The sequence below is a fragment of the Lonchura striata genome, chromosome 34, assembly GCF_050655825.1.
Source record: "Lonchura striata isolate lonStrDom1 chromosome 34, ASM5065582v1, whole genome shotgun sequence".
NCBI classification, from domain to species: Eukaryota; Metazoa; Chordata; class Aves; order Passeriformes; family Estrildidae; genus Lonchura; species Lonchura striata.
This window is the reverse complement of record NC_140736.1, coordinates 4,110,974-4,138,491: the sequence shown is the minus strand read 5'-3', so window position 1 is coordinate 4,138,491 and position 27,518 is coordinate 4,110,974. Positions and strand designations below refer to the sequence as shown.

General features: G+C 55.6%; 1 protein-coding gene across 3 annotated transcripts; it reads left to right on the top strand.

Moving 5' to 3' along the window:
- The first annotated feature begins 626 nt into the window (after window positions 1-626).
- LOC110482799 (zinc finger protein neuro-d4) lies at window positions 627-27,460 on the top strand. 3 transcript variants are annotated; one of them, XM_085564739.1, is made up of 12 exons: window positions 627-773; window positions 6,077-6,237; window positions 8,313-8,405; window positions 9,301-9,416; window positions 11,678-11,767; window positions 12,761-12,833; window positions 16,340-16,465; window positions 17,267-17,317; window positions 20,305-20,421; window positions 21,970-22,082; window positions 24,072-24,153; window positions 26,982-27,460. In XM_085564739.1, exons 1-12 carry the CDS (start codon window positions 742-744, stop codon window positions 27,050-27,052), a joined length of 1,125 nt encoding a protein of 374 aa, XP_085420865.1. In that variant the 5' UTR covers window positions 627-741; the 3' UTR covers window positions 27,053-27,460. The 3 variants fall into 3 exon arrangements, with proteins under 3 accessions (XP_085420865.1, XP_085420866.1, XP_085420867.1); XM_085564740.1 differs by lacking the exon at window positions 20,305-20,421; XM_085564741.1 differs by lacking the exons at window positions 627-773; window positions 6,077-6,237 and adding an exon at window positions 6,306-6,387.
- Window positions 27,461-27,518: the final 58 nt, after the last annotated feature.

Below are 27,518 nucleotides of genomic sequence, written 5' to 3'. Positions count from 1 at the left end.
GATTTGGGGTGGATTTTGGTGCGATTTTGAGGGATTTTGGGATTTCTGGGGAGGACTTGGGGGATTTTGATGGATTTTTGGGGAGGATTTTGGGGATTTTGGGGGGATTTTGGTGAGAATTTGGGGAATTTGGGGTGGATTTTGGGGAGGATTTGGGCGATTTTGATGGATTTTGGGGAGGATTTGGGGCGATTTTGATGGAATTTTGGGGGGGATTTGGATGGATTTTGGGGAGGATTTGGGGGATTTTGATGGATTTTGGGGGGGATTTGGGGGATTTTGGGGAGGATTTGGGCGATTTGGATGGATTTTGGGGAGGATTTGGGGGATTTTGGGGGGGATTTGGGGGATTTTGATGGATTTTGGGGAGGATTTGGGGGATTTTGATGGAATTTTGGGCGATTTTGGGGCTCCCTGCCCCCCCCCCCCAATAGCGCTGACAGGAGGGAGCCCCGCCCTTAGCCCCGCCCCTTTGCGGTGATTGACAGCTCCCCCAGCCAACCAGCGGCGCGCGGGGCACGCCGGGAGTTGTAGTCCCGGCGCCCCGCCGCCATTGCCCCCCTCCCCTCCCCCCCGCCCGGTACCGGCGGGCACCGGCAGCGCGGGGCGGGGGGGGAGGGGCGGGGCGGGCGGGGGTCCCGCGGGCTCGGCGGCGGCCCCGGGGGGGCAGCGGGGGAGGGGAGGGGGGGGCCGAGCCCCGCCGCCCCCTCCCCGAGCGCGGAGCGGCCCCGGCGGCGCAAAATGGCCACGGCTCTGCACAAGCCCCTCAAATGGTGAGCGCGGCTCCGGGGCACCGGCACCGGCACCGGCACCGCCCCGGCACCGGCACCGCCGCCCGGCGCCGCCCCGGCACCGCCCCGGCACCGGGCTGGGCCCCCCCCACCCCCAGCCCGCACCGGCACGGCGGCGGCGGGGGCGGGGTGGGACCCCCGGTACCGGGGCTGGGAGGGGATGGGGGCTCGGTACCGGCAGGGGATGGGGGCTCGGCACCGGCACCGGCAGGGGATGGGGGCTCGGTACCGGCAGGGGATGGGGGCTCGGTACCGGCACCGGCAGGGGATGGGGGCTCGGTACCGGCAGGGGATGGGGGCTCGGTACCGGCAGGGGATGGGGGCTCCGGTACTGGCAACGGGAGAGGATGGAGGATCCCGTACCGGCACCGGGAGGGGATGAGAGCCCTGGTACCGGGAGGGGATGGGGGTTCGGTACCGGGAGGGGATGGGGGCTCGGTACCGGGAGGGGATGGGGGCTCGGTACCGGGAGGGGATGGAGGCTCCGGTACCGGCAACGGGAGGAGATGGAGGATCCCGTACCGGCACCGGGAGGGGATGAAGGATCCCGTACCGGCACCGGCAGGGGATGGAGACTCCCGGTACCGGCACCGGCAGGGGATGGAGACTCCCGGTACCGGCACCTGGAGGGGATGGGGGCTCCGGTAACGGTGATTGGAGGGAATGGGCGACCACCAGTACCGGCACCGGGAGGAGATGGGGGCTCCGGTATCGGCACCGGCAGGGGATGGAGGCTCCGGTATCGGCACCGGCAGGGGATGGAGGCTCCGGTACCGGCACCCGGAGGAGATGAGGGTTCGGTACCGGGAGGAGATGGGGGTTCGGTACCGGTGCTGGGAGGGGATGGGGCTCCGGTAACGGGACCGGGAGGGGATGGGGCTCCGGTAACGGTGATGGGAGGGGATGGAGGCTCCGCTACCGGCACCGGGAGGGGATGGGGGTTCGGTACCAGTACCGGAAGGAGATGGGGGTTCGGTACCGGCACCGGCAGGGGATGGGGGTTTGGTACCGGTGCTGGGAGGGGATGGAAATCCCCGGTACCGGCACCGGGAGGGGATGGAGGTTTGGGGTTTGGGCCCGGTACCGGCGGGGTTGGACCCGGTTCGGGCGGGGATGGAGGTGCCGGTACCGGCGAGGTTGGACCCGGTTCGGGCGGGGATGGAGGTGCCGGTACCGGCGAGGTTGGACCCGGTTCGGGCGGGGATGGAGGTGTCGGTACCGGCGAGGTTGGACCCGGTTCGGGCGGGGATGGAGGTGCCGGTACCGGCGGGGTTGGACCCGGTTCGGGCGGGGATGGAGGTGCCGGTACCGGCGGGGTTGGACCCGGTTCGGGCGGGGATGGAGGTGCCGGTACCGGCGGGGTTGGACCCGGTTCGGGCGGGGATGGAGGTGTCGGTACCGGCGGGGGATGGAGGCTCCAGGATGGAGCCCCCGGTAGCGGCGGGAGGGACTCGGTGGGGATGGAAACCCCCGGTACCGGCTGGGATGGGGATCCAGTACTGGGATGGGGATCTGGTACTGCCAAGATGGGGATCCGGTACCGGGATGGGGATCCGGTACCGGCGGGGTCCCAGTCCCAATTCTGGTCCTAATCCCGGTCCCGGTCCTGGTCCCAGTCCCGGCCACAGTCCCAATCCCATCCCAGTCCCAGTTCAGATCCCGGTTCTGATCCCGGTTCTGATCCCGGCCCAGTCCCGGTTCTGGTCCCAATCCCTATCCCAGTCCCAGTCCCAGTTCAGATCCCGGTTCTGATCCCGGTTCTGATCCCGGCCCAGTCCCGGTTCAGATCCCAGTTCAGATCCCAGTTCAGATCCCGGTTCTGATCCCGGTTCTGATCCCAATCCCTGTCCCAGTCCCGGTTCAGATCCCAGTTCAGATCCCAGTTCTGATCCCGGTTCTGATCCCGGTTCTGATCCCAATCCCTATCCCAGTCCCAGTTCGGATCCCTGTCCCAGTCCCGGTTCAGATCCCAGTTTTGATCCCGGCCCAGTCCCGGTTCTGATCCCAATCCCTGTCCTGGTCCCAGTCCCGGTTCAGATCCCAGTTTTGATCCCGGCCCAGTCCCGGTTCTGATCCCAATCCCTGTCCTGGTCCCAGTCCCAGTTCTGATCCCGGCCCAGTCCCGGTTCTGATCTCAATCCTAGTCCTGGTCCTAACCCCCTCCTGGTGCAGGTTCTGATCCTGGTTCCAGTCCCAGGTCTGATTCCATCCCGGTGCCGGTTCTGATCCGGTGCCGGTGCCGGTTCTGATCCGGTCCCGGTGCCGGTGCCAATGCTGGTCCCTGTTCCAGTTGGGTCCCTCCCCTCCAGTACCAGACCCTCCATCCCTGCGATCCCAGTCCCGGTTCTGATCCCAGGCCCAGTCCCAGTCTTGGCTCCAATCCCAATCCCATCCCAATCCCGGTTCTGATCCCGGTCCCGGTTCTGATCCCGGTCCCGGTTCTGATCCCAGTCCCGGTTCTGATCCCAGTCCCAATCCCAGTCCTGGTTCTGATCCCGATCCCAGTCCCAATCCCGGTCCCAATCCCAGTTCTGATCCCAATCCCGGTTCTGATCCCAATCCCGTTCTGATCCCAGTCCCAGTTCTGATCCCAATCCCGGTTCTGATCCCAGTCCCAATCCCAGTCCCGATCCCAGTCCCAATCCTGATTCCAGTCTTGGTCCCCATCCTGGTTCTGGCCCCAGTCCAAGTTCTGATCCCAGTCCCATTCCTGGTTCTGATCCCAGTCCCAGTCCCAATCCCGGTTCCAATCCCAGTCCCTGTCCCGGTTCAAATCCCAATCCCAATCCCAATTCCAGTCCTAATGCCGGTTCTGATTCCATTCCCAATCCCGATTTTGATCCCGATCCCAGTCCCTGTCCAGGTTCCAATCCCAGTCCCAATCCCGGTTCCGATCCCAGTCCCAATCCCAGTCCCAATCCCAGTCCCAGTCCTAATGCCGGTTCTGATTCCGTTCCCAGTCCCGATTCTGATCCCAATCCCAATCCCAATCCCAATCCCAGTCCCAGTCCCTGTCCAGGTTCCAATCCCAGTCCCAGTTCTGATCCTGGTTCCAATCTTAATCCCCATCCCAGTTCTGGCCCCAGTCCTGGTTCTGATCCCGGTCCCAGTCCCAGTCCTGGTTCCAATCCCAATCCCGGTCCCAATCCCGTTCTGATCCCAGTCCCGGTTCTGATCCCAGTCCCAATCCCAGTCCTGGTTCTGATCCCGATCCCAGTCCCAATCCCAGTCCCGATCCCAGTTCTGATCCCAGTCCCGGTTCTGATCCCAGTCCCAATCCCAGTCCCGGTTCTGATCCCGATCCCAGTCCCAATCCAGGTCCCAATCCCAGTTCTGATCCCAATCCCGGTTCTGATCCCAGTCCCGGTTCTGATCCCAGTCCCAATCCCAGTCCTGGTTCTGATCCCGATCCCAGTCCCAATCCCAGTCCCGATCCCTGTTCTGATCCCAGTCCCGGTTCTGATCCCAGTCCCAATCCCAGTCCCGGTTCTGATCCCGATCCCAGTCCCAATCCAGGTCCCAATCCCAGTTCTGATCCCAATCCCGGTTCTGATCCCAGTCCCGGTTCTGATCCCAGTCCCAGTTCTGATCCGGTCCCAGTCCCAGTCCCGGTTCTGATCCCGATCCCAGTTTTGATCCTGGTCCCAATCCCGGTTCTGATCCCGGTTCTGATCCCAGTCCCAGTTCTGATCCCAGTCCCGGTTCTGATCCCAGTCCCGGTTCTGATCCGGTCCTAGTCCCAGTTTTGATCCTGGTCCCAATCCCAGTTCTGATCCCGGTCCCAATCCCGGTTCTGATCCCGGTCCCAATCCCGTTTCTGATCCCAGTCCCAATTCCGGTCCCGGTCCTGCTCCAGGTTCCAATCCCGGAGATTTTGGGATGTCCAGGGAGATTTTGGGGAGGATTTTTTGGCGGAGTTCACGGATTTTGGGGCAGATTTTGGGGAGGATTTTGGGGAGGATTTTTTGGCGGAGTTCGTGGATTTTGGGGCAGATTTTGGGGAGGATTTTGGGGTGGATTTTGGGGAGGATTTTGGGTGGATTTTGGGGTGGATTTTGGGTGGATTTTGGGGAGGATTTTGGGGAGGATTTTGGGGTGGATTTTGTGGCGGAGTTCGCTGATTTCGGGGTGGATTTTGTGGAGGATTTTGGGGCAGATCTTGGGCAGGATTTTGGGGTGGATTTTGGGACGGATTTTGGGGAGGATTTGGGGAGGATTTCGGGGTGGATTTGGGGTGGATTTTGGGGTGGATTTTGGGAGGCATTTTGTGGTGGAGTTCATGGATTTTGGGGAGAATTTTGTGGAGGATTTTGGGGCTGATTTTGGGGCTGATTTTTTGGCGGAGTTCGCGGATTTTGGGGAGGATTTTGGGGCGGATTTTGGGGAGGATTTTGGGGCAGATTTTGGGGTGGATTTTAGGAGGCATTTTGTGGCAGAGTTAATGGATTTTGGGGAGGATTTTGGGGCGGATTTGGGGTGGATTTTGGGGCGGATTTTGGGGTGGATTTTGTGGAGGATTTTGGGGTGTATTCGGATTTTGGGGTGTATTTTGGGGCGGATTTTGGGGTTCAGATGGTGCCCCCCTAGCCTGGGGGAGCGGCTGTGCCTGGGACACCCCGGGGACACCGGGGCCGGGCTGGGCGGGGGTCGCGGGTTTCGGGGTGTATTTTGGGAAGATTTTGGGTGGATTTGGGGGTTCAGGCGTTGTCCCCGCAGCCTGAGTGCAGAGTTGTACCTGGGACACCTCGGGACACACCGGGACACACCGGGGACGCTCGGGGACACCGGGACCCAGCTGGGCGGGGGTCGCGGAGCTCGGGGCCGGGCTGGGCGGGGGTCGCGGTTTTGGGGTGTATTTCGGGAAGATTTTGGGTGGATTTGGGGGTTCAGGCGGTGCCCCCGCAGCCTGGGGGAGCGGCTGTACCTGGGACACCCCGGGACACACCGGGGGCATCCCAGGACACCCTGGGGACACCGGGACCCGGCTGGGCGGGGGTCGCGGGTTTTGGGAAGGTTTTTGGGCAGGATTTTGGGGCAGATTTTGGGGAGATTTTGGGGCAGATTTTGGGGAGATTTTGGGGCCCATTTTGGGAAGATTTTGGGTGGATTTGGGGGTTTAGGCGCTGTCCCTGCAGCCTGGGGGAGCGGCTGTGCCTGGGACACCCCGGGGACACCGGGGCCGGGCTGGGCGGGGGTCGCGGAGCTCGGGGCCGGGCTGGGCGGGGGTCGCGGGTTTCGGGGTGTATTTCGGGAAGATGTCGGGGTTCAGGCGGGTGCCCCCGCAGCCTGGGGGAGGAGTTCTACCGCGAGGCGCTGGAGCACTGCCGCAGCTACAACGCCCGGCTCTGCGCCGAGCGCAGCCTCCGCCTGCCCTTCCTGGACGCGCAGACCGGCGTGGCCCAGAGCAACTCCTACATCTGGATGGAGAGAGCGCACCGCCGGCCCGGTGAGACCCCCGGGACCCCCGGGACCGCCCCCGGGACCCCCGGGACAGGGAGAGACCCCCGGGGTTGGGGAGTGACCCACGGGAGCCCCGGGATGGGGAGGGACCAGAGCAACTCCTACATCTGGATGGAGAGAGCGCACCGCCGGCCCGGTGAGACCCCCGGGACCCCCGGGACCCCTGGGACCGCCCCCGGGACCCCTGAGACCACCCCCGGGACCCCTGAGACCGCCCCCGGGACCCCCCGGGACCCCTGAGACCACCCCCGGGACCCCTGAGACCACCCCCGGGACCCCCGGGACCCTTGGAATGGGGATAGACCCCCGGGACCCCCCCCAGGGCAGGGAGAGACCCCCGGGACACAGACAGAGCACAGCGCCGGCCCGATGAGACCCCCGGGACCCCCAAAATGGGGAGAGACCCCTGAGACCAACCCCGGGACCCCTAAAATGGGGAGAGACCCCCGAGACCCCCCAGGACCCCCAAAATGGGGAGAGACCCCCGAGACCCCCCGGGACCCCCAAAATGGGGAGAGACCCCCGAGACCAACCCCGGGACCCCCAAAATGGGGAGAGACCCCTGGGAATGGGGGAAAAACCCCCCCAGTTTGGGGGGTCGGGGTCAGTTTGGGGTCAGGGTCAGTTTGGGGGGTCAGGGTCAGTTTGGGGTCAGGGTCAGTTTGGGGGGTCAGGGTCAGTTTGGGGGGTCGGGGTCAGTTTGGGGTCAGGGTCAGTTTGGGGTCGGGGTCAGTTTGGGGTCAGGGTCAGTTTGGGGTCAGGGTCAGTTTGGGGGGTCGGGGTCAGTTTGGGGTCAGGGTCAGTTTGGGGTCAGGGTCAGTTTGGGGGGTCAGGGCCAGTTTGGGGGGTCGGGGTCAGTTTGGGGTCAGGGCCAGTTTGGGGTCAGGGTCGGGGTCAGTTTGGGGGGTCGGGGTCAGTTTGGGGTCAGGGTCAGTTTGGGGTCAGGGTCGGGGTCAGTTTGGGGGGTCGGGGTCAGTTTGGGGTCAGGGTCAGTTTGGGGGGTCAGGGTCAGTTTGGGGGGTCAGGGTCAGTTTGGGGTCGGGGTCAGTTTGGGGGGGTCAGGGTCAGTTTGGGGTTGGGGTCAGTTTGGGGTCAGGGTCAGTTTGGGGTCGGGGTCAGTTTGGGGTCGGGGTCACTTTGGGGTCAGGGTCGCTCCAGGGGTGCAGTGGTCACCCCGGGGTGCAGTGGTCACTCCGGGGTGCAGTGGTCACTCCAGGGTGCAGTGGTCACCCCGGGGTGCAGTGGTCACTCCAGGGTGCAGTGGTCACTCTGGGGTGCAGTGGTCACTCCGGGGTGCAGTGGTCACTCCAGGGTGCAGTGGTCACCCCGGGGTGCAGTGGTCACCCCGGGGTGCAGTGGTCACTCCGGGGTGCAGTGGTCACTCTGGGGTGCAGTGGTCACCCCGGGGTGCAGTGGTCACCCCGGGGTGCAGTGGTCACCCCAGGGGTGCAGTGGTCACTCTGGGGTGCAGTGGTCACTCCAGGGTGCAGTGGTCACCCCGGGGTGCAGTGGTCACTCCGGGGTGCAGTGGTCACTCTGGGGTGCAGTGGTCACCCCGGGGTGCAGTGGTCACTCCAGGGTGCAGTGGTCACCCCGGGGTGCAGTGGTCACCCCAGGGGTGCAGTGGTCACTCTGGGGTGCAGTGGTCACTCTCCGGCCATTCCCCAGGCCTGTCCCCTGGTCAGATCTACTCCTACCCCGTGTGGTCACCCCAGGGTGCAGTGGTCACTCCAGGGGTGCAGTGGTCACCCCAGGGTGCAGTGGTCACTCCAGGGGTGCAGTGGTCACCCCAGGGTGCAGTGGTCACTCCAGGGGTGCAGTGGTCACCCCAGGGTGCAGTGGTCACTCCAGGGGTGCAGTGGTCACTCCAGGGGTGCAGTGGTCACCCCAGGGTGCAGTGGTCACCCCGGGGTGCAGTGGTCACTCTGGGGGTGCAGTGGTCACTCTCCGGCCATTCCCCAGGCCTGTCCCCTGGTCAGATCTACTCCTACCCCGTGTGGTCACTCAGGGGGTGCAGTGGTCACCCCGGGGTGCAGTGGTCACTCTCCGGCCATTCCCCAGGCCTGTCCCCTGGTCAGATCTACTCCTACCCCGCCCGCTGCTGGCGCAAGAAGCGGCGCCTGAACATCCTGGAGGCCCCGCGGCTGCGGCCCTGTGAGTGTCCGCAGCGGCCGGAGCGGCCGGAGGGTGGCCGGAGGGTGGCCAGAGGGTGGCCAGAGGGTGGCCAGAGGGTGGCCAGAGGGTGGCCAGAGGATGGTCAGAGGGTGGTCAGAGGATGGTCAGAGGATGGTCAGAGGGTGGCCAGAGGGTGGTCAGAGGATGGTCAGAGGGTGGTCAGAGGATGGTCAGAGGATGGTCAGAGGGTGGCCAGAGGGTGGTCAGAGGGTGGTCAGAGGGGGGTCAGAGGATGGTCAGTGTGGTCAGAGGATGGTCAGAGGGTGGTCAGTGTGGTCAGAGGATGGTCAGAGGGTGGTCAGTGTGGCCAGAGGGTGGTCAGAGGGTGGTCAGAGGATGGCCAGAGGGTGGTCAGAGGGTGGTCAGAGGGTGGTCAGAGGGTGGTCAGAGGATGGTCAGAGGGTGGGCAGAGGGATGGTCGGAGGGTGGTCAGAGGGTGGCCAGAGGGTGGCCAGAGGATGGTCAGAGGGTGGTCAGAGGATGGTCAGAGGATGGTCAGAGTGGTCAGAGGGTGGTCAGAGGGTGGCCGGAGTGGCTGCAGGGTGGGCAGAGGCGTGTCCGGAGAATGTCCAGAGCATGTCCAGAGCGTGTCTGGAGTGTGTCCGGAGCGTGTCTGTGGCATGTCCATGGCGTGTCTGGGCTATGTCTGGGCCGTGTCTGGGCTGTGTGGGTGGTGTGTTGGTGGCATGTGAGTGGCATGTGGGTGGCGTGTGGGTGGCATGTGGGTGTTGTGCCGGAGGCGTGTCTGGACCATGTGGGTGGCGTGTGGGTGGCATGTCAGTGGCGTGTGGGTGGCGTGTGGGTGTCGTGTCGTTGGCGTGTCGTTGGCGTGCCGTTGGCGTGCCGTTGGCGTGTCGTTGGCGTGCCGCCGCAGGCTGCGAGGCGCCGCTGCGCCGGGAGGGGGCGCTGCCCGAGGGGCCGGTGCTGGAGGCGCTGCTGAGCGCCGAGACCCCCGAGAGCCGCGACGAGGACGGGGCGCCCGACGGAGCGGTCAGTGCGTCCGTGTGTCCGTGTGTCCGTGTGTCCATCTGTCCGTGTGTCCGTCCGTGTGTCCATCCGTGTGTCCATCTGTCCGTGTGTCCGTCCGTGTGTCCATCCGTGTATCCATCTGTGTGTCTGTCCGTGTGTCCATCTGTCCATGTGTCTGTCCGTGTGTCTGTCCGTGTGTCCGTCCGTGTGTCCATCTGTCCGTGTGTCTGTCCGTGTGTCAATCCGTGTGTCCGTCCGTCTGTCCGTCCGTGTGTCCATCCGTGTGTCCATCCGTGTATCCGTGTGTCCGTCCGTGTGTCCATCTGTCCGTGTGTCAATCCGTGTGTCCATCCGTATGTCCGTCCGTCTGTCCGTCCGTGTGTCCATCCCGTGTCCGTCCGTCTGTCTGTCCGTGTGTCCGTCCGTGTGTCCATCCGTGTATCCATCTGTGTGTCCGTCCGTGTGTCCATCCGTCCGTGTGTCCGTCCGTGTGTCCGTCCGTATGTCCGTCCGTATGTCCATCTGTCCGTGTGTCCATCTGTGTGTCCATCCATGTGTCCATCCATGTGTCCATCCGTGTGTCCATCCATGTGTCCATCTGTCCGTGTGTCCATCTGTGTGTCCATCCATGGGTCCATCTGTGTGTCCATCCGTGTGTTTGTCCGTGTGTCCATCCCGTGTCCGTCCGTCCCTCCCGTGTCCGTTTCTCTCCCAACCCCCAAATTCCCCCCAAAATCCCGAATTCCCCCAAAATCCCGAATTCCCCCAAAATCCTGAGTTTCCCCCAAAATCCCGAATTTCCCCCAAAATCCCGAATTCCCCCAAAATCCCGAATTTCCCCACAAATCCCGAATCCTCCCAAAATGTCCCAATTCCCCCAAAATCCCCCAATTCTCCCAAAGTCCCAAATTCCTCCAAAATCCCAAATTTCCTCCAAAACCTGATTTTCTCCCAAACCCAGAATTCCCCCGATTTCCCCCAAATCCCAAATTCCCAGATTTTCTCCCAAACCCCAAATTCCCCTGAATTACCCCCAAAATCCCCAATTTCCCCAAAAATCCTGAATTTTGTCCCAAATCCCAAATTGCCCCAAAATCCCAAAGCCTCCAAAATCCCGAATTCCCAATCCCAAATTCCCTTGTCCCAAATTCCCAAAACCGAATTCCCCAATCCCGAATTCCCAATCCCGAATTCCCAAATCCCAAATCCCAAACTCTCAATCCCAAATTCTCGAATTCCCAATCCCAAATCCCCAATCCCAAATTCTCAATCCCAAATTCTCGAATTCCCCAATTCCGAATTCCCAAATCCCAAATCCCAAATCCCAAATCCCCAATGCCAAATTCTCAATCCCAAATTCTCGAATTCCCAATCCCAAATCCCCAATCCCAAATTCTCAATCCCAAATTCTCGAATTCCCCAATCCCAAATTCCCAAATCCCGAATTCCCAAATCCCAAATTCCCAATCCCGAATTCCCCCATATCCCCAATTCCCGATCCCAAATTCCCCAATCCCGAATTCTCAAATCCCAAGTTCCCAATCCCCAGTTCCCAAATCCTGAATTCCCCAATCCCGAATTCCCAATCCCAAATCCCCAATCCCAAATTCTCAATCCCCAATTCCCAAATTCCCCAATCCCAAATTCCCAAATCCCGAATACCCAATCCCAAATTCCCAATCCCGAATCCCCAATCCCGAATTCCTGAATTCCCAATCCAGAATTCCCGAATTCCTGAATTCCCAATCCCGAATTCCCAATCCCGAATTCCCGGATTCCCGAATTCCCGGATTCCCGATTTCCCGAATTCCCAAATTCCGAATTCCGAATTCCCAATCCCGGATTCCCGAATTCCGAATTCCGGATTCCCGGGTTCCGAATTCCGAATTCCGAATCCCGAATTCCCAATCCCGAATTCCCGAATTCCCAATCCCGAATTCCGAATTCTCGAATTCCCAATCCTGAATTCCCGAATTCCCAATCCCGAATTCCGGATTCCCAATCCCGGATTCCCAATCTCGAATTCCCGGATTCCCGAATTCCCGGATTCCCAATCCTGAATTCACGAATTCCCAATCCCGGATTCCCGAATTCCCAATCCCGAATTCCCGAATTCCCAATCCCGAATTCCCAATCCCCAATCCCGAATTCCCAATCCCGAATCCCCAATCCCGAATTCCCGAATTCCCAATCCCGGATTCCCGAATTCCCGGATTCCCGAATTCCCGAATTCCCAATCCCGAATTCCCGAATTCCCGAATTCCCGGGTTCCCGGGTTCCAGAAGCCGCCTCCCCCCGAGTTCCCGCACGACCCCGACGGGGAGGAGCCGGACGATGACGCGCCCCGGAGGAAGAGCAAGGCCAAGGGCAAGGTGAGCGCGGACGGACGGACAGACACCGGGACGGATGGACACCGGGACGGACGGACACCGGGACGGACACGGGGACGGACGGAGGGACGGACACGGGGATGGACACGGGGATGGACGGAGGGACAGAGGGACAGAGGGACAGAGGGACAGAGGGACAGATGGACAGATGGACAGGTGGACAGAGGGACAGAGGGACAGAGGGACAGAGGGACAGATGGACAGGTGGACAGAGGGACAGGTGGACAGAGGGACAGAGGGACAGAGGGACAGTTGGACAGATGGACAGATGGACAGAGGGACAGAGGGACAGAGGGACAGATGGACAGATGGACAGATGGACAGAGGGACAGAGGGACAGAGGGACAGAGGGACAGAGGGACAGAGGGACAGATGGACAGAGGGACAGAGGGACAGTTGGACAGATGGACAGATGGACAGAGGGACAGAGGGACAGAGGGACAGAGGGACAGAGGGACAGGTGGACAGATGGACAGATGGACAGAGGGACAGAGGGACAGAGGGACAGATGGACAGAGGGACAGAGGGACAGAGGGACAGAGGGACAGAGGGACAGAGGGACAGTTGGACAGATGGACAGATGGACAGAGGGACAGAGGGACAGAGGGACAGAGGGACAGTTGGACAGATGGACAGATGGACAGAGGGACAGAGGGACAGAGGGACAGATGGACAGAGGGACAGAGGGACAGTTGGACAGATGGACAGATGGACAGAGGGACAGAGGGACAGAGGGACAGATGGACAGAGGGACAGATGGACAGAGGGACAGGTGGACAGAGGGACAGATGGACAGAGGGACAGGTGGACAGAGGGACAGAGGGACAGATGGACAGAGGGACAGGTGGACAGATGGACATCCATCATCCATCCGTCCCTCCGTCCCTCCCTCTGTCGCTCCGTCCCTCTGTCCGTCCGTCCGTCCCTCCGTCCGTCCCTCCGTCCGTCTGTCCGCCCGCCCTCCCTGTCCCCCAGGCTCTGGGGCTGGTGATGAAGAGGAGGGTGGAGGCGGCGCTGGAGGAGAGAGACAAACCCTACGTGTGCGACAGTGAGTGAGCCGCCGTGAGAACCGGAATGACAGCGGGAATGGCAACGGGAATGACGGGAATGAGAACGGGAATTACAACGGGAATAACGGGAATGGCAACGGGAATGAGAACGGGAATGACGGGAATAACGGGAATGAGAACGGGAATGAGAACGGGAATGACAACGGGAATGACAACGGGAATGACGGGAATGAGAACGGGAATGGCAACGGGAATGACGGGAATGAGAACGGGAATGAGAACGGGAATGACGGGAATGACGGGAATGACAACGGGAATGACAATGGGAATAATGGGAATGAGAACGGGAATAACGGGAATGACAACGGGAATGACGGGAATGAGAACGGGAATGACGGGAATGAGAACGGGAATGAGAACGGGAATGAGAACGGGAATGACGGGAATGAGAACGGGAATAACGGGAATGAGAACGGGAATGACAATGGGAATGAGAACGGGAATAACGGGAATGGCAACGGGAATGACGGGAATGGCAACGGGAATGAGAACGGGAATGACGGGAATGAGAACGGGAATGAGAACGGGAATGAGAACGGGAATGACGGGAATGGCAACGGGAATGACGGGAATGACGGGAATGAGAATGGGAATGACAACGGGAATGAATAACAGGAATGACAGCGGGAATAATGGGAATAACAACAGGAATAACAGCAGGAATAAATAACGGGGATAACAATGGGAATAACAACGGGAATGAATAACGGGAATAACAACGGGAATAACAACAGGAATGAGAACGGGAATAACAATGGGAATAACAACGGGAATAACGGGAACAACGGGAATAATGGGAATAAGAGGAATAATGGGAATAACAGGAATAACAACAGGAATAACAACGGGAATAACAACGGGAATAACAATGGGAATAACAACGGGAATAATGGGAATAAATAACAGGAATAACAACAGGAATAACGGGAATAACAACAGGAATGATAACAGGAATAACTGGAATAACAATGGGAATGACAACAGGAATAACGGGAATAAGGGAACAATGGGAACGGGAATGGGATTTGGGATCGGGATTGGGATTTGGGATTTGGGATTTGGGATTTGGGATTTGGGATTTGGGATTTGGGATTTAGGTTCAGGTTTTGGGATTGGGATTTGGGTCAGGAATGGGAAGAGGATTTGGGATTGGGAACGGGATGGGGATGTGGGATTTGGGATCAGGATCGGGATTGGGATTTTGAATGGGAATTTGGGATGGCGATTTTGGATGGGGATCGGGATTTGGAACAGGATTTGGGATTGGGATTGGGATTGGGAATGTGATTTGACATTTGGGATAGGTATTTGGGATCAGGATTAGGATTTGGGATTTGGGATTTGGGGTTTGGGATTGGGAACAGGAACAGGATTGGGAATGGGGTTTGGGATTTGGAATTGGGAATGGGATCGGGAGCGGGATTGGGATCGCGATTTGGGAATGGGATTGGGATTGGAATTGGGATTGGGATCTGGGATTTGGGGATTTGGGATTTGGGATTTGGGGATTTGGGATTTGGGTTCAGGTTTTGGGAACGGGATTGGGATCAGGATTTGGAATTGGGAATGGGATCAGGATTTGGTATTTGGGATCGGGATCAGGATTGGGATTTTGGATGGGGATTTGGGATGGGGATTGGGATTGGGAACAGGATTTGGAATTGGGATTGGGATTGGGATTGGGAATGGGGAATTGGATTGGGAATGGGATCAGGATCAGGAATGGGGTCAGGATTGGGATTGGGATTGGGATTTGGGATTGGGATGGGGAATTGGATTGGGAATGGGATCAGGATCAGGAATGGGGTCAGGATTGGGATTGGGAACTGGATTGGGATCGGGATCAGGGCTGGGATTGGATTTGGGATCGGGAACGGGATCGGGATCAGGATTGGGATGGGATTGGGAAAGGGAGCAGGAATAGGACGGGGATCGGGATTGGGATTGAGATCAGGATTTGGGATCGGGATTGGGAATGGGATTTGGGATTTGGGATTGGGATTTGGGATCGGGAACGGGATCAGGAACGGGATTTGGGACCGGGATTTGGGATGGGGATTGGGATCGGGAACAGGAATGGGCTCGGGATTGAGAATGGGATCAGGATGGGCGACAGGATCAGGAACAGGAACGGGAATGGGAGTGGGAGCGGGATTGAGATCAGGATTTGGGATCGGGATTGGGAACGGGATTTGGGATTTGGGACCGGGATTTGGGATCGGGATCGGGATTTGGGATCAGGATCAGGATTTGGGATCGGGAATCGGATCAGGAACGGGATTTGGGACCGGGATTTGGGATTTGGGAACAGGATCGGGAACGGGATCAGGATCAGGAAAGGGATCAAGATCGGAACTGGGATTGGAAATGTGACTGGGAACAGCAACAGGATCGGGATCGGGATTTGGGATCGGGATTGGGATCGGGATTTGGGATCGGGATTTGGGATCGGGATTTGGAATCGGGATTGGGATTTGTGATCGGGATTTGGGATTTGGGATCGGGATCGGGATTTGGGATCGGGATCGGGATTTGGGATCGGGATTTGGAATCGGGATTTGGGATCGGGATTTAGGATTGGGATTTGGGATCGGGATTTGGGATCGGGATTTGGGATCGGGATTTAGGATTGGGATTTGGGATTGGGATTTGGGATCGGGATTTGGGATCGGGATTTAGGATTGGGATTTGGGATCGGGATTTGGGATCGGGATTTAGGATTGGGATTTGGGATCGGGATTTGGGAGCGGGATTTGGGATCGGGATTTGGGATCAGGAGTTGGGATCGGGATTTGGGATCGGGAGTTGGGATCGGGATTTGGGATTGGGATTTGGGATCGGGATTTGGGATCGGGAGTTGGGATCGGGATTTGGGATCGGCATTTAGGATTGGGATTTGGGATCGGGATTTGGGATCGGGATTTGGGGTTTCTGGGACGGCGGGATTTTGGGAACAGCGGTGGAATTTGGGGATTTGGGGGAGTTGGGTTCCCCGTCCGGGTTTTTGGGTCCCCGAGCCCATTTTGGGGGGATTTGAGGAGGTTGTTGGGGTTTTTGGGGTCCCCGAGCCCATTTTGGGGGGATTTGAGGAGGTTTTGGGGTTTTTGGGGTCCCCGAGCGCATTTTGGGGGGATTTGAGGAGGTTTTTGGGGTTTTTGGGGTCCCCGAGCCCATTTTGGGGGGATTTGAGGAGATTTTGGGGTCCCCGAGCCCATTCTGGGGGGATTTGAGGAGATTTTGGGGTTTTTGGGGTCCCCGAGCCCATTCTGGGGGGATTTGAGGAGATTTTGGGGTTTTTGGGGTCCCCGAGCGCATTTTGGGGGGATTTGAGGAGGTTTTGGGGTCCCCGAGCCCATTCTGGGGGGATTTGAGGAGGTTTTTGGGGTCCCCCAGCCCATTCTGGGGGGATTTGAGGAGGTTTTTGGGGTTTTTGGGGTTCCGGAGCCCATTCTGGGGGGATTTGAGGAGGTTTTGGTGCCGGCAGTCTGCGGGAAGCGCTACAAGAACCGCCCGGGGCTCAGTTACCACTACAGCCACTCGCACCTGGCCGAGGACGAGCCCGAGGAGCCGGGCGGGGGCGCGGGGCCGCCCCGCAGGAACCCGCACAGGCGTGAGCCGGGAGCCCGGCCCGGGGATGGGGGCGGGGGGCTGGGGGGTTTGGGGGGGTCTGGGGGGGTCTGGGGGGGTCCCTGTGCCGGGTTTGGGGGGTTTGGTCCCATTTTTGGGGGTCTCTATCCCGGTTTTGGGGGTTTTGGGGGGGCGTTTGGGGGGTCTCTGTGCCGGGTTTAGGGGGTCTGAGGGAGTCTGTGGGGGTCTCTGTGCCGGTTTGGGGGGTCTGAGGGGGTTTGGGGGGGTTTGGGGGGTCTCTGTGCCGGGTTTGGGGGGGTTTGGGGGGTTTGGGGGGGTCTCTGTGCCGGGTTTGGGGGGTCTGGAGGGGTCTCTGTTCTGGGCTTGGGGGTTTTGGGGCGTCTCTATCCCGGTTTCGGGGGGTCTGGGGGGGTCTGGGGGGGTCTCTGTGCCGGTTTGGGGGGTTTGGGGGGGGGTTTGGGGGGTCTCTATCCCGGTTTTGGGGGGGTTTGGGGGTGTTTGAGGTGGTTGGGTCCCATTTTTGGGGGTCCCTGTCCCGGTTTAGGGGAGTTTGGGGGGGTTGCAGTCCCATTTTGGGGGTCTCTATTCCGGTTTTTGGGGGGATTTGGGGGGTTTGGGGGTGTCTGTGCTGTTTTTTGGGGGGGTTGGGAGGTTTTGGGGAGATTTGGGGGGTCTGTGTGCCGGTTTGGGGGGGGCTTTGGGGGGGTTTGGTGGGTCTCTATCCCGGTTTTTGGGGGTTTTTGGGGGGTTTTGGTGTTTTTGGGGAGTTTTTGGGGGGTTTTTGGGGGGTCTTCACCCCCTTTTTGTGCCTTTGCCCCCCCAGAGTTTTACAAAGATTTCAACTGGGCCCCCGAAAACCAGCGCAGGAACACAGGTACCCCAAAATCCCCAAATCCCCCCAAAATCCCCCAAAAACACCCCAAATCAACCCAAAATCCCCAAAATCCCCCTCAAAATCCCCCAAAACACCCCAAATCACCCCAAAATCCCCAAATCCCCCCAAAATCCCCCAAAAACACCCCAAATCACCCCAAAATCCCCAAAATCCACCCAACCCCCCCCAAAACACCCCAAAATCCCCAAATCCCCCCAAAATCCCCCAAAAACACCCCAAATCACCCCAAAATCCCCCAAATCCACCCAAAACCCCCCCAAAACACCTCAAATTCCCCAAATCCCCCCCAAAATCCCCCAAAAACACCCCAAATCACCCCAAAATCCCTCAAATCCCCCAAATCACCGCAAAAATCCCCCAAAACCCCCCCAAAATCCCCAAAATCCCAAAATCACCCCAAATCCCCAAAATCACCCCAAAATCACCCCAAAATCACCCCAAAATTCCCAAATCACCACAAAATCCCCAAAAAGTCCCCCAATATCCCCAAAATCACCCCAAAATCCCAAAATCACCCCAAATCCCCAAAATCACCCCCAAATCACCCCAAAATCCCCAAATCCCCCCAAAATCCAACAAATCACCCCAAAATCCCCCAAAAATCCCCCCAAAATCCAACAAATCCCCCCAAAATCACCCCAAATCACCCCAAAATTCCCAAAATCCCCCCAAAACCACCCTAAAACCACCCCAAAATCACCCCAAAATTTCCTCCAAAATCACCCCAAAATCCCCCAAAATCCCCCCAATTCACCCCAAAATCCCAAAATTCACCCCAAATCCCCCAAAATTCACCCAAAATCCTCTGAAATCGCCCGACTCCCCTGGAATCCCCCGGGAGGATTTTTGGGGCCGTTTTGGGATTTTTTGGGGCTTTTTTTGGGGTCCCAGCCCGACATTTTGGGGGTCTCCGGGGGGGCTTCTTTGGGACAGGTTTTGGGATTTTTTGGGGGGATTTTGGGGGATTTTGGGGGATTTTGTGGCTAATTTTGGGGGGGTTGTTGGGGGATTTTGGGGCTAATTTTGGGTTGATTTTGGGGGATTTTGGGGGAATTTTGGGATGGTTTTGAGATGTTCTTGGGAAAATTTTGGGGGTGATTTTGGGGTGGCTTTGGGGTAATTTGGGGGATTTTGGGGTGGCTTTGGGGTGATATTGGGGGGAATTTGGGGTGATTTTGGGGGGAATTTTGGAGTGGTTTTGGGGGGAATTTGGGGGGATTTTAGGGTTATTTTCGGGGTGGTTTTGGGGTGATTTTGGGGGTAATTTTGGGGTGATTTTGGCGGGAATTCTGGGGGAGATTTTGGGGTGGGTTTGGGGTGATTTTGGGGGTGATTTTGGGGTGAGTTTGGGGGTGATTTTGGGGGATTTTGGGATGATTTTGGTGTATTTTTGGGGTGATTTTGGGATGATTTTGGTGTATTTTTGGGGTGATTTTGGGGTGATTCTGGGGCATTTTGGGATGATTTTGGGGGATTTGGGGATGATTTTGGGGATGATTTGTGGATGATTTTGGTGTATTTTTGGGGTGATTTTGGGGATGATTTGGGGATGATTTTGGTGTATTTTTGGGGTGATTCTGGGGCATTTTGGGATGATTTTGGGGGATTTGGGGATGATTTTGGGGATGATTTGTGGATGATTTTGGTGTATTTTTGGGGTGATTTTGGGGATGATTTGGGGATGATTTTGGTGTATTTTTGGGGTGATTCTGGGGCATTTTGGGATGATTTTGGGGGATTTTGGGGTAATTTTGGGGGGACTGAGGTGATTTTCAGGACACTTTGGGGTGATTTTTGGGAGAGTTTTGGGGTGATTTTTTGGGTGCCTTTGGGGTTCTTTTGGGGAGTTTTGGGGGGATTTTGGGGGGATTTTGGGGGGATTTTGGGGTGTTCTTGGGATAGTTTTGGGGGTTGATTTTGGGGTGGCTTTGGGGTAATTTTGGGGGATTTTGGGGTGATTATGGGGTGATATTGGGGGGAATTTTGGGGTGATTTTAGGGTTATTTTGGGGGTGGTTTTTGGGTGATTTTGGGGTGGTTTTGGGGGGAATTTTGGGGGATTTTGGACTGATTTCGGGGGTGATTTTGGAGTGATTTTGGGGTGATTTTGGGGTAATTTTGGGGGGACTGGGGTGATTTTCCATACATTTTGGGGTGATTTTTTGGGAGGCTTTGGGGTTCTTTTGGGGGATTTTGGGGTGATTATGGGGGGGTTTTGGGGGCAGTTTGAGATGTTCTTGGGAAAATTTTGGGAGTTGATTTTGGTGTGGCTTTGGGGTAATTTGGGGTATTTTGGGGTGGTTTTGGGGTGGTTTTGGGGGGAATTTTGGGGGATTTTAGGGTTATTTTGGGGTTGGTTTTGGGGTGATTTTGGGGTTATTTTGGGGTGTTTTTGGGGGGATTTGGGGGTGAATTTGGGCGTGTTTTGGGGGTGATTTTGGAGGTAATTTTGGGGAGATTTTGGGGTTATTTTGGGGGAAATTTTGGGGTGATTTTGGGGGTGGTTTGGGGGGAATTTTTGGGGGGATTTTAGGATGATTTTGGGGTGATTTTGGGGGTTATTTTGGGGTGATTTTTGGGTGATTTCGGGGTGGTTTTGAGGTTGTTTTGGGGTGGATTTGGGGTAATTTTGGGGTGTTTTTGGGATGATTTTGGGGTGGTTTTGGGGGTAATTTTGGGGTGATTTTGGGATGATTTTGGGGTAATTTTGGGGTGGTTTTGGGGTGGTTTTGGGGTGGTTTTGGGGGTAATTTTGGGGTGTTTTTGGGGTGATTTCGGGGTGGTTTTGGGGGTAATTTTGGGGTGTTTTTGGGGTGGATTCCGGATTTTCTCGGGTGTGATTTTAGGGTGGTTTTGGGGCGATTTTCGTGCGTTTTCCCCGTTTCCTGCCGGTTTTGGGCGCGGTTTTTCGGGGTGGTTTTTCCGGGGTCCCACCCAGGATTTGGGGGTCCCCTGTCACCCCCCCAGGCCGCCCCGCCCCCCCCGGGCCCCCCCCCGAGGGCCCCTGCGACTTCTGCGCCGGCGGCCCCAGAGCGCGCGGCAGCGAGGAGCCGCTGATCGCGTGTGCCGACTGCGGGCGCGCAGGTGGGACACGGACACGGACACGGACACGGGACAGGGGACTGGGACATGGGACATGGGACATGGGATATGGGAGATGGGACATGGGATATGGGACATGGGACAAGGGACACGGGATATGGGACATGGGACATGGGACATGGGACAGGGGACATGGACACGGGACACAGACACGGACACGGGACATGGGACATGGGACATGGGACATGGACACGGACACGGACACAGATACGGGACACGGGACATGGGACATGGACATGGGACAGGGGACACGGGACACGGACATGGGACATGGACATGGACACGGACATGGGACATGGGACATGGGACATGGGACATGGACACGGACACGGACATGGGACACGGACACGGGACACGGGACACGGACACGGACACGGGACAGGGGACATGGACACGGACACGGACACGGGACATGGGACACGGACACGGGACACGGACACGGACACGGACACGGGACACGGGACATGGGACATGGGACACGGGACACGGGACACGGGACACGGGACACGGACACGGACACGGACACGGGACATGGGACACGGACACGGACACGGATACGGGACATGGGACATGGGACATGGGACATGGGACATGGACACGGACACGGACACGGGACATGGGACATGGGACACGGGACACGGGACATTGGGGACAGGTGCACAATTTTGGGGTTTTTAGGGCATTTTTTGGGACTTTGGAGTAATTTTGGGGATTTTAAGGTTTCGGGTTTTGGGATATTTTTGGGGTGTTTTTTGGGTGATTCTGGGGTGGGTTCCGGGTTATTTTTGGGGTAACTTGGGGTGATTTCGGGTAATTTGGGGTGATTTGGGGTAATTTTGGGGTGATTTGGGGGTGGGTTTTGGGCTCAGTTCTGGGGTATTTTTAGGGTATTTTTGGGGTGTATTTTGGGTATTTTGGGGTGATTTTGAGGTGGGTTTTGGGCTCAGTTCTGGGTTATTTTGGGGTAATTTTGGGGTGTATTTTGGGTGATTTTGGGGTGATTTGGGGGTGGGTTCTGGGCTCAGTTCTGGGTTATTTTGAGGTAATTTTGGGGTGTATTTTGGGTTATTTTGGGGTGATTTGGGGTGATTTTGGGCTGATTTTGGGCTGATTTTGGGGTGGGTTTTGGGCTCAGTTCTGGGGTATTTTTAGGGTATTTTTGGGGTGTATTTTGGGTTATTTTTGGGCTGATTTTGGGGTGATTTTGGGGTGGGTTCTGGGCTCAGTTCTGGGTTATTTTGGGGTAATTTTGGGGTGTATTTTGGGTAATTTTGGGGTGTATTTTGGGTTATTTTGGGGTGATTTTGGGGTGTATTTTGGGTAATTTTGGGGTGTATTTTGGGTTATTTTGGGGTGATTTTGGGGTGTATTTTGGGTAATTTTGGGGTGTATTTTGGGTGATTTTGGGGTGATTTTGGGGTGATTTGGGGGTGGGTTCTGGGCTCAGTTCTGGGTTATTTTAGGGTAATTTTGGGGTGTATTTTGGGTGATTTTGGGGTGATTTGGGGTGCTTTTGGGTGCTCTGGCCAGGGCACCCGTCGTGCCTGCAGTTCTCGCTGGCCATGGCGGCGGCGGCGCGCTCGTACCGCTGGCAATGCATCGAGTGCAAATCCTGCAGCCTGTGCGGCAGCGCCGAGAACGACGTGAGCGAGCCCGGCCCCAATCCCACCCGACACCCCAAATCCCCCCAAAATCCCACCCGACACCCAAAATCCCAAACAACAGCCCCAAAATCCCAGCAGACACCCCAAAATCCCAGCAGACACCCCAAAATCCCACCCGACACCCCAAAATCCCACCAAAATCCCACCCGACACCCCAAATCCCCCCAAAATCCCACCCGACACCCCAAATCCCACCCGACACCCCAAAATCCCCCCAAAATCCCACCCGACACCCCAAAATCCCACCCGACACCCCAAAATCCCACCCGACACCCCAAAATCCCCCCAAAATCCCACCCGACACCCCAAAATCCCAAACAACAGCCCCAAAATCCCACCCGACACCCCAAAATCCCACCAGACACCCCAAAATCCCAGCAGAACCCCAAAATCCCACCAACACCCCCAAAATCCCACCAGACACCCCAAAATCCCACCAACACCCCCAAAATCCCACCAGACACCCCAAAATCCCACCAACACCCCCAAAATCCCAGCAGACACCCCAAAATCCCACCCAACACCCCAAAATCCCACCAGACACCCCAAAATCCCACCAATCCCCCCAAAATCCCACCAAACACCCCAAAATCCCCCCAAAATCCCACCAAACACCCCCAAATCCCACCAAATCCCCCCAAAATCCCAGCAAATCCCCCCAAAACACTGCGCAAAATCCCCCCAAAATCCTCCCAAAATTCCCCCAAAATCCCCCCAAAATTCCTCCCCAAAATCCCCCCAAAATCCATTTCTTTGTCCCCAAAATCAATTAATTTTTCCCAAAATCGGATTTTCCCCCCAAAATCCATTGATTTTTCCCCAAAAATTTTGTCCCAATTTTTTTTTTGTCTCAAAATCTCTTTCCCCCTTAAATCAGTTTATATTTTCCCCAAATTTGGGGTTTTTCACCCAAAATCCCTTTATTTTTTCCCCAAAAATCCATTTTTACCCCAAAATCCGTTTCTTTTTCCCCAAAATCTATTCTTCTTGTCCGCAAATCCCTTTACTTTCTTTCCCAAAATTGGTTTTTTTTTCCCAAAAAAATCTGTTTATTTTCCCCAAAAATCCCTTTCTTTTTCCCCCAAACCCATTCATTTTTTCCCAAAAAATTCCATTTCTTTTCCCCAAAAAATCTGTTTTTCCCCCCAAATCCTGTTATTTCCCCAAAATTCATTATTTTTCCCCAAAATCCCTTTCCTTTTTTTTCCCCAAAAATCCCTTTATTTTTACCCCCAAACCCATCCATTTTCCCCCCAAAAATTCCATTCATTTTCCCCAAAAATCCCATTTTTCCCCCAAAATTCCATTATTTTTCCCCCAAAAATCTGTTTTTCCCCCAAAAGCCATTTGTTCCCAAAAATCCGTTTCTTTTTCCCCAAAATCCATTCTTCCTGACCCAAAATCCCTTTCTTTTTTCCCCCAAAAATCAGTTTATTTCCCCAAAAATCCCTTTATTTTTACCCCAAAACCCATTCATTTTTTTCCCAAAAAATTCCATTTATTTTCCCCAAAATCCCTTTTTTCCCCCAAATCCTGTTATTTCCCCAAAATTTGTTATTTTTTCCAAAATTGGGGTTTTTTTCCCCAAACCCCTTTATTTTCCCCAAAACCCCCTTATTTTTACCCCAAAGCCCTCCATTTCCCCCCAAAAATTCCATTTATTTTCCCCTAAAAATCCCTTTTTCCCCCCAAATCCATTTCTTTTTCCCCCAAAAATCCCTTTCTTTTCCCCCAAAATTAATTTATTTTTTCCCCCAAAAAATCCATTTATTTTCCCCAAAAACCCCTTTCTTTTTACCCCAAACCCCTCCATTTCCCCCCAAAAAATTCCATTTATTTCCCCCAAAAATCCCTTTTTCCCCCCAAACTCCATTCCTTTCCCCCGGCCCCGTCCTTTCCCCAAATCCGTTCTTTTTCCCCAAACCCCATTTTTTTGCTTTTGCCCAAAATCGCCTTTTTTGGCCCCAGGAGCAGCTGCTGTTCTGCGACGACTGCGACCGCGGCTACCACATGTACTGCCTGAGCCCGCCCATGGCCGAGCCCCCCGAGGGTACTTTGGGGTGTTTTGGGCCTTTTTGGGCATTTTGGGGCATTTTGGGGCATTTTGGGGCATTTTGGGAGAAATTTTGGGAGAAATTTGGGAGGATTTTGGGGGGGTTTGAAAGGATTTTGGGGCATTTTTGGGGGGATTTGTGGGGGTTTCGTGGGGGTTTTGGAGGGAGTTTGGGGAATATTTTGGGGGGTTTTGGAGGGAATTTGGGGGATTTTGGGGCATTTTGGGGATTTTGGGGCATTTTGGGAGGATTTTGGGGGGATTTTTAGGGGGATTTGGGGGATTTTGGGGGGGATTTTGGGGGGATTTTTGGGGGATTTTTGGGGTTTTGCGGGGGTTTTGGTGGGATTTTGGGGACTATTTTGGTTGGGATTTTGGGGGGGATTTGGGGAATTTTGGGATTTTGGAGACAATTTATGGGGGATTTTGGAGAAATTTGGGAGGATTTTGGGGGGGTTTGGAGGGATTTTTGGGGGGGAATTTGGGAGATTTTGGGTCATTCTTTGGGGGATTTTTTTGGGATTTTGGGAGATTTTTGAGAGGAATTTGGGGGAATTTTGGAAGGATTTGGGAGATTTTGGGGTTTTTTTTTGGAGGGAATTTAGGGAATTTTGGAAGGATTTGGGAGGTTTTGGAGATTTTGGGGGATTTTTTGGAAGTTTTGTGGGGGTTTTGGAGGGATTTTGGGGTTTTTTTTTGGAGGGAATTTAGGGAATTTTGGAAGGATTTGGGAGGTTTTGGGGAGAATTTGGGGAGATTTTGGGGAAGATTTTGGGGCATTTTAGGGGAATTTGGGTGATTTTGGGGCATTTAGGGTTTTTTGGGGGGATTTTGGAGAAGATTTTGGGAAAATTTGGGGGGATTTGGGAATTTTTGGGGAGAATTTGGGGAGATTTATGGGAGGATTTTGGAGAAAATTTTGGGGGATTTTGGAGAATATTTTGGGGGATTTTAAGGGAATTTGGGGGATTTTGGGGATGTTTGGGTATTTTTGGGCAGATTTTGGAGAAATTTTGGGAGAAATCTGGGAGAATTTGGGAGAATTTGGGTGGGTTGGGGGGGCTTGGAGGCATTTAGGGGCATTTTTGGGGGATTTTGGGAGATTTTGGGAATTTTAGGGGATTTTTGGGGGGATTTGGGAAGTCTTTTAGGGATTTTGGGGGATTTTTTTGAGATTTTGGGGATTTTTGGGGGGATTTTGGGGGAATTTTGGAGAAGATTTTGGGAGAAATTTGGGGGGATTTTGGGAGGGTTTGGAGGCGTTTTGGGGCATTTTAGGGATGGAATTTGGGAGATTTTGGGTCGTTATTTGGGGGATTTTGGGGATTTTTTTGGGATTTTGGGGGGATTTGGGGGATTTGGGGGGATTTTTGGGGGGATTTGGGGATTTTGGGGAGAATTTGGGGGGATATTTGAGGGATATTTGCCAATTTCGGGGGGAGTTTTTGGGATATTTTTTGGATATTTTTGGGGGATATTTGCCGATTTCTGGGGGATATTTGGGGGAGTTTTGGGGAATTTTGGGGATATTTTTGGGAGATATTTACCAATTTCTGGGGGATATTTGGGGGAATTTTGGGCTATTTTTAGGGAATATTTACCAATTTCGGGGGGATATTTGGGGGAATTTTTGGGCTATTTTTGGGGAATATTTACCAATTTCGGGGGGATATTTGGGGGAATTTTGGGGCTATTTTTGGGGAATATTTACCAATTTTGGGGGGATATTTGGGGGAGTTTTTGGGCTATTTTTGGGGAATATTTACCGATTTTGGGGGGATATTTGGGGGAGTTTTTGGGCTATTTTTGGGGAATATTTACCAATTTTGGGGGGATATTTGGGGGAGTTTTTGGGCTATTTTTGGGGAATATTTACCAATTTAAGGGGGATATTTGGGGGAATTTTGGGGCTATTTTTGGGGAATATTTACCGATTTCAGGGGGATATTTGGGGGAGTTTTTGGGCTATTTTTGGGGAATATTTACTGATTTCGGGGGGATATTTGGGGGAGTTTTTGGGCTATTTTTGGGGAATATTTACCGATTTTGGGGGGATATTTGGGGGAGTTTTTGGGCTATTTTTGGGGAATATTTACCAATTTTGGGGGGATATTTGGGGGAGTTTTGGGGCTATTTTTGGGGAATATTTACCGATTTCAGGGGGATATTTGGGAGAATTTTGGGGCTATTTTTGGGGAATATTTACCGATTTCAGGGGGATATTTGGGATAATTTTGGGGCTATTTTTGGGGAATATTTACCAATTTCGGGGGGATATTTGGGGGAGTTTTTGGGCTATTTTTGGGGAATATTTACCGATTTCGGGGGGATATTTGGGGGAGTTTTTGGGCTATTTTTGGGGAATATTTACCAATTTTGGGGGGATATTTGGGGGAGTTTTTGGGCTATTTTTGGGGAATATTTACCAATTTCGGGGGGATATTTGGGGGAGTTTTTGGGCTATTTTTGGGGAATATTTACCAATTTCAGGGGGATATTTGGGGGAATTTTGGGGCTATTTTTGGGGAATATTTACCGATTTCAGGGGGATATTTGGGGGAGTTTTTGGGCTATTTTTGGGGAATATTTACCGATTTCGGGGGGATATTTGGGGGAATTTTGGGGCTATTTTTGGGGAATATTTACCAATTTCAGGGGGATATTTGGGGGAATTTTGGGGCTATTTTTGGGGAATATTTACCAATTTTGGGGGGATATTTGGGGGAGTTTTTGGGCTATTTTTGGGGAATATTTACCGATTTCGGGGGGATATTTGGGGCCGTTCCGGGGCCATTTTTGGGTTGAAATTCGGCGTTTTGGGGCAGGGAGCTGGAGCTGCCACCTGTGCCTGCGGCAGCTGAAGGAAAAGGCCTCGGCCTTCATCACCCTCCCCTAGGGGGGGGCCGCCCCCCAAAAACCCCCAAAAATCCCCAAAAACCCCCAAAACCCCCGACCCCCCCCCAAAAACCCGACAAAAGCCATAACCGAGCTGGGGGGGGGGAGGGGAGGTTTTGGGGAGGGGGCTCCCAAATTTTGGGGGGGGGGGGCGCCGAGTGTTGCATGATGGGAAATTTTGGGGGTCCCTCCCTCCCCTCCCGCGCCCCCCTCCCCTCCCCCCCCCGCGGGCGGATTTTGGGGGGGTTTTTGGGGGGGGTCGGGAGGGGGGGTGCGGGAGGGGAGGGGGTTGGGGGTCTCTCCCCCCCCCCAACCCCTCCCCAAATTTTGGGGGGCCCCCCCCCGTGGTGTCGTGGTCGGTTCTGTGCTGTGGTGTCCGTGCAGTAAATTTGGGGTGACCCCCCCGTGACCTCTGACCCCGTCTGGGGGGGGGGGAGGGAATTTGGGGAGGGGGAGGGGCGGGAATT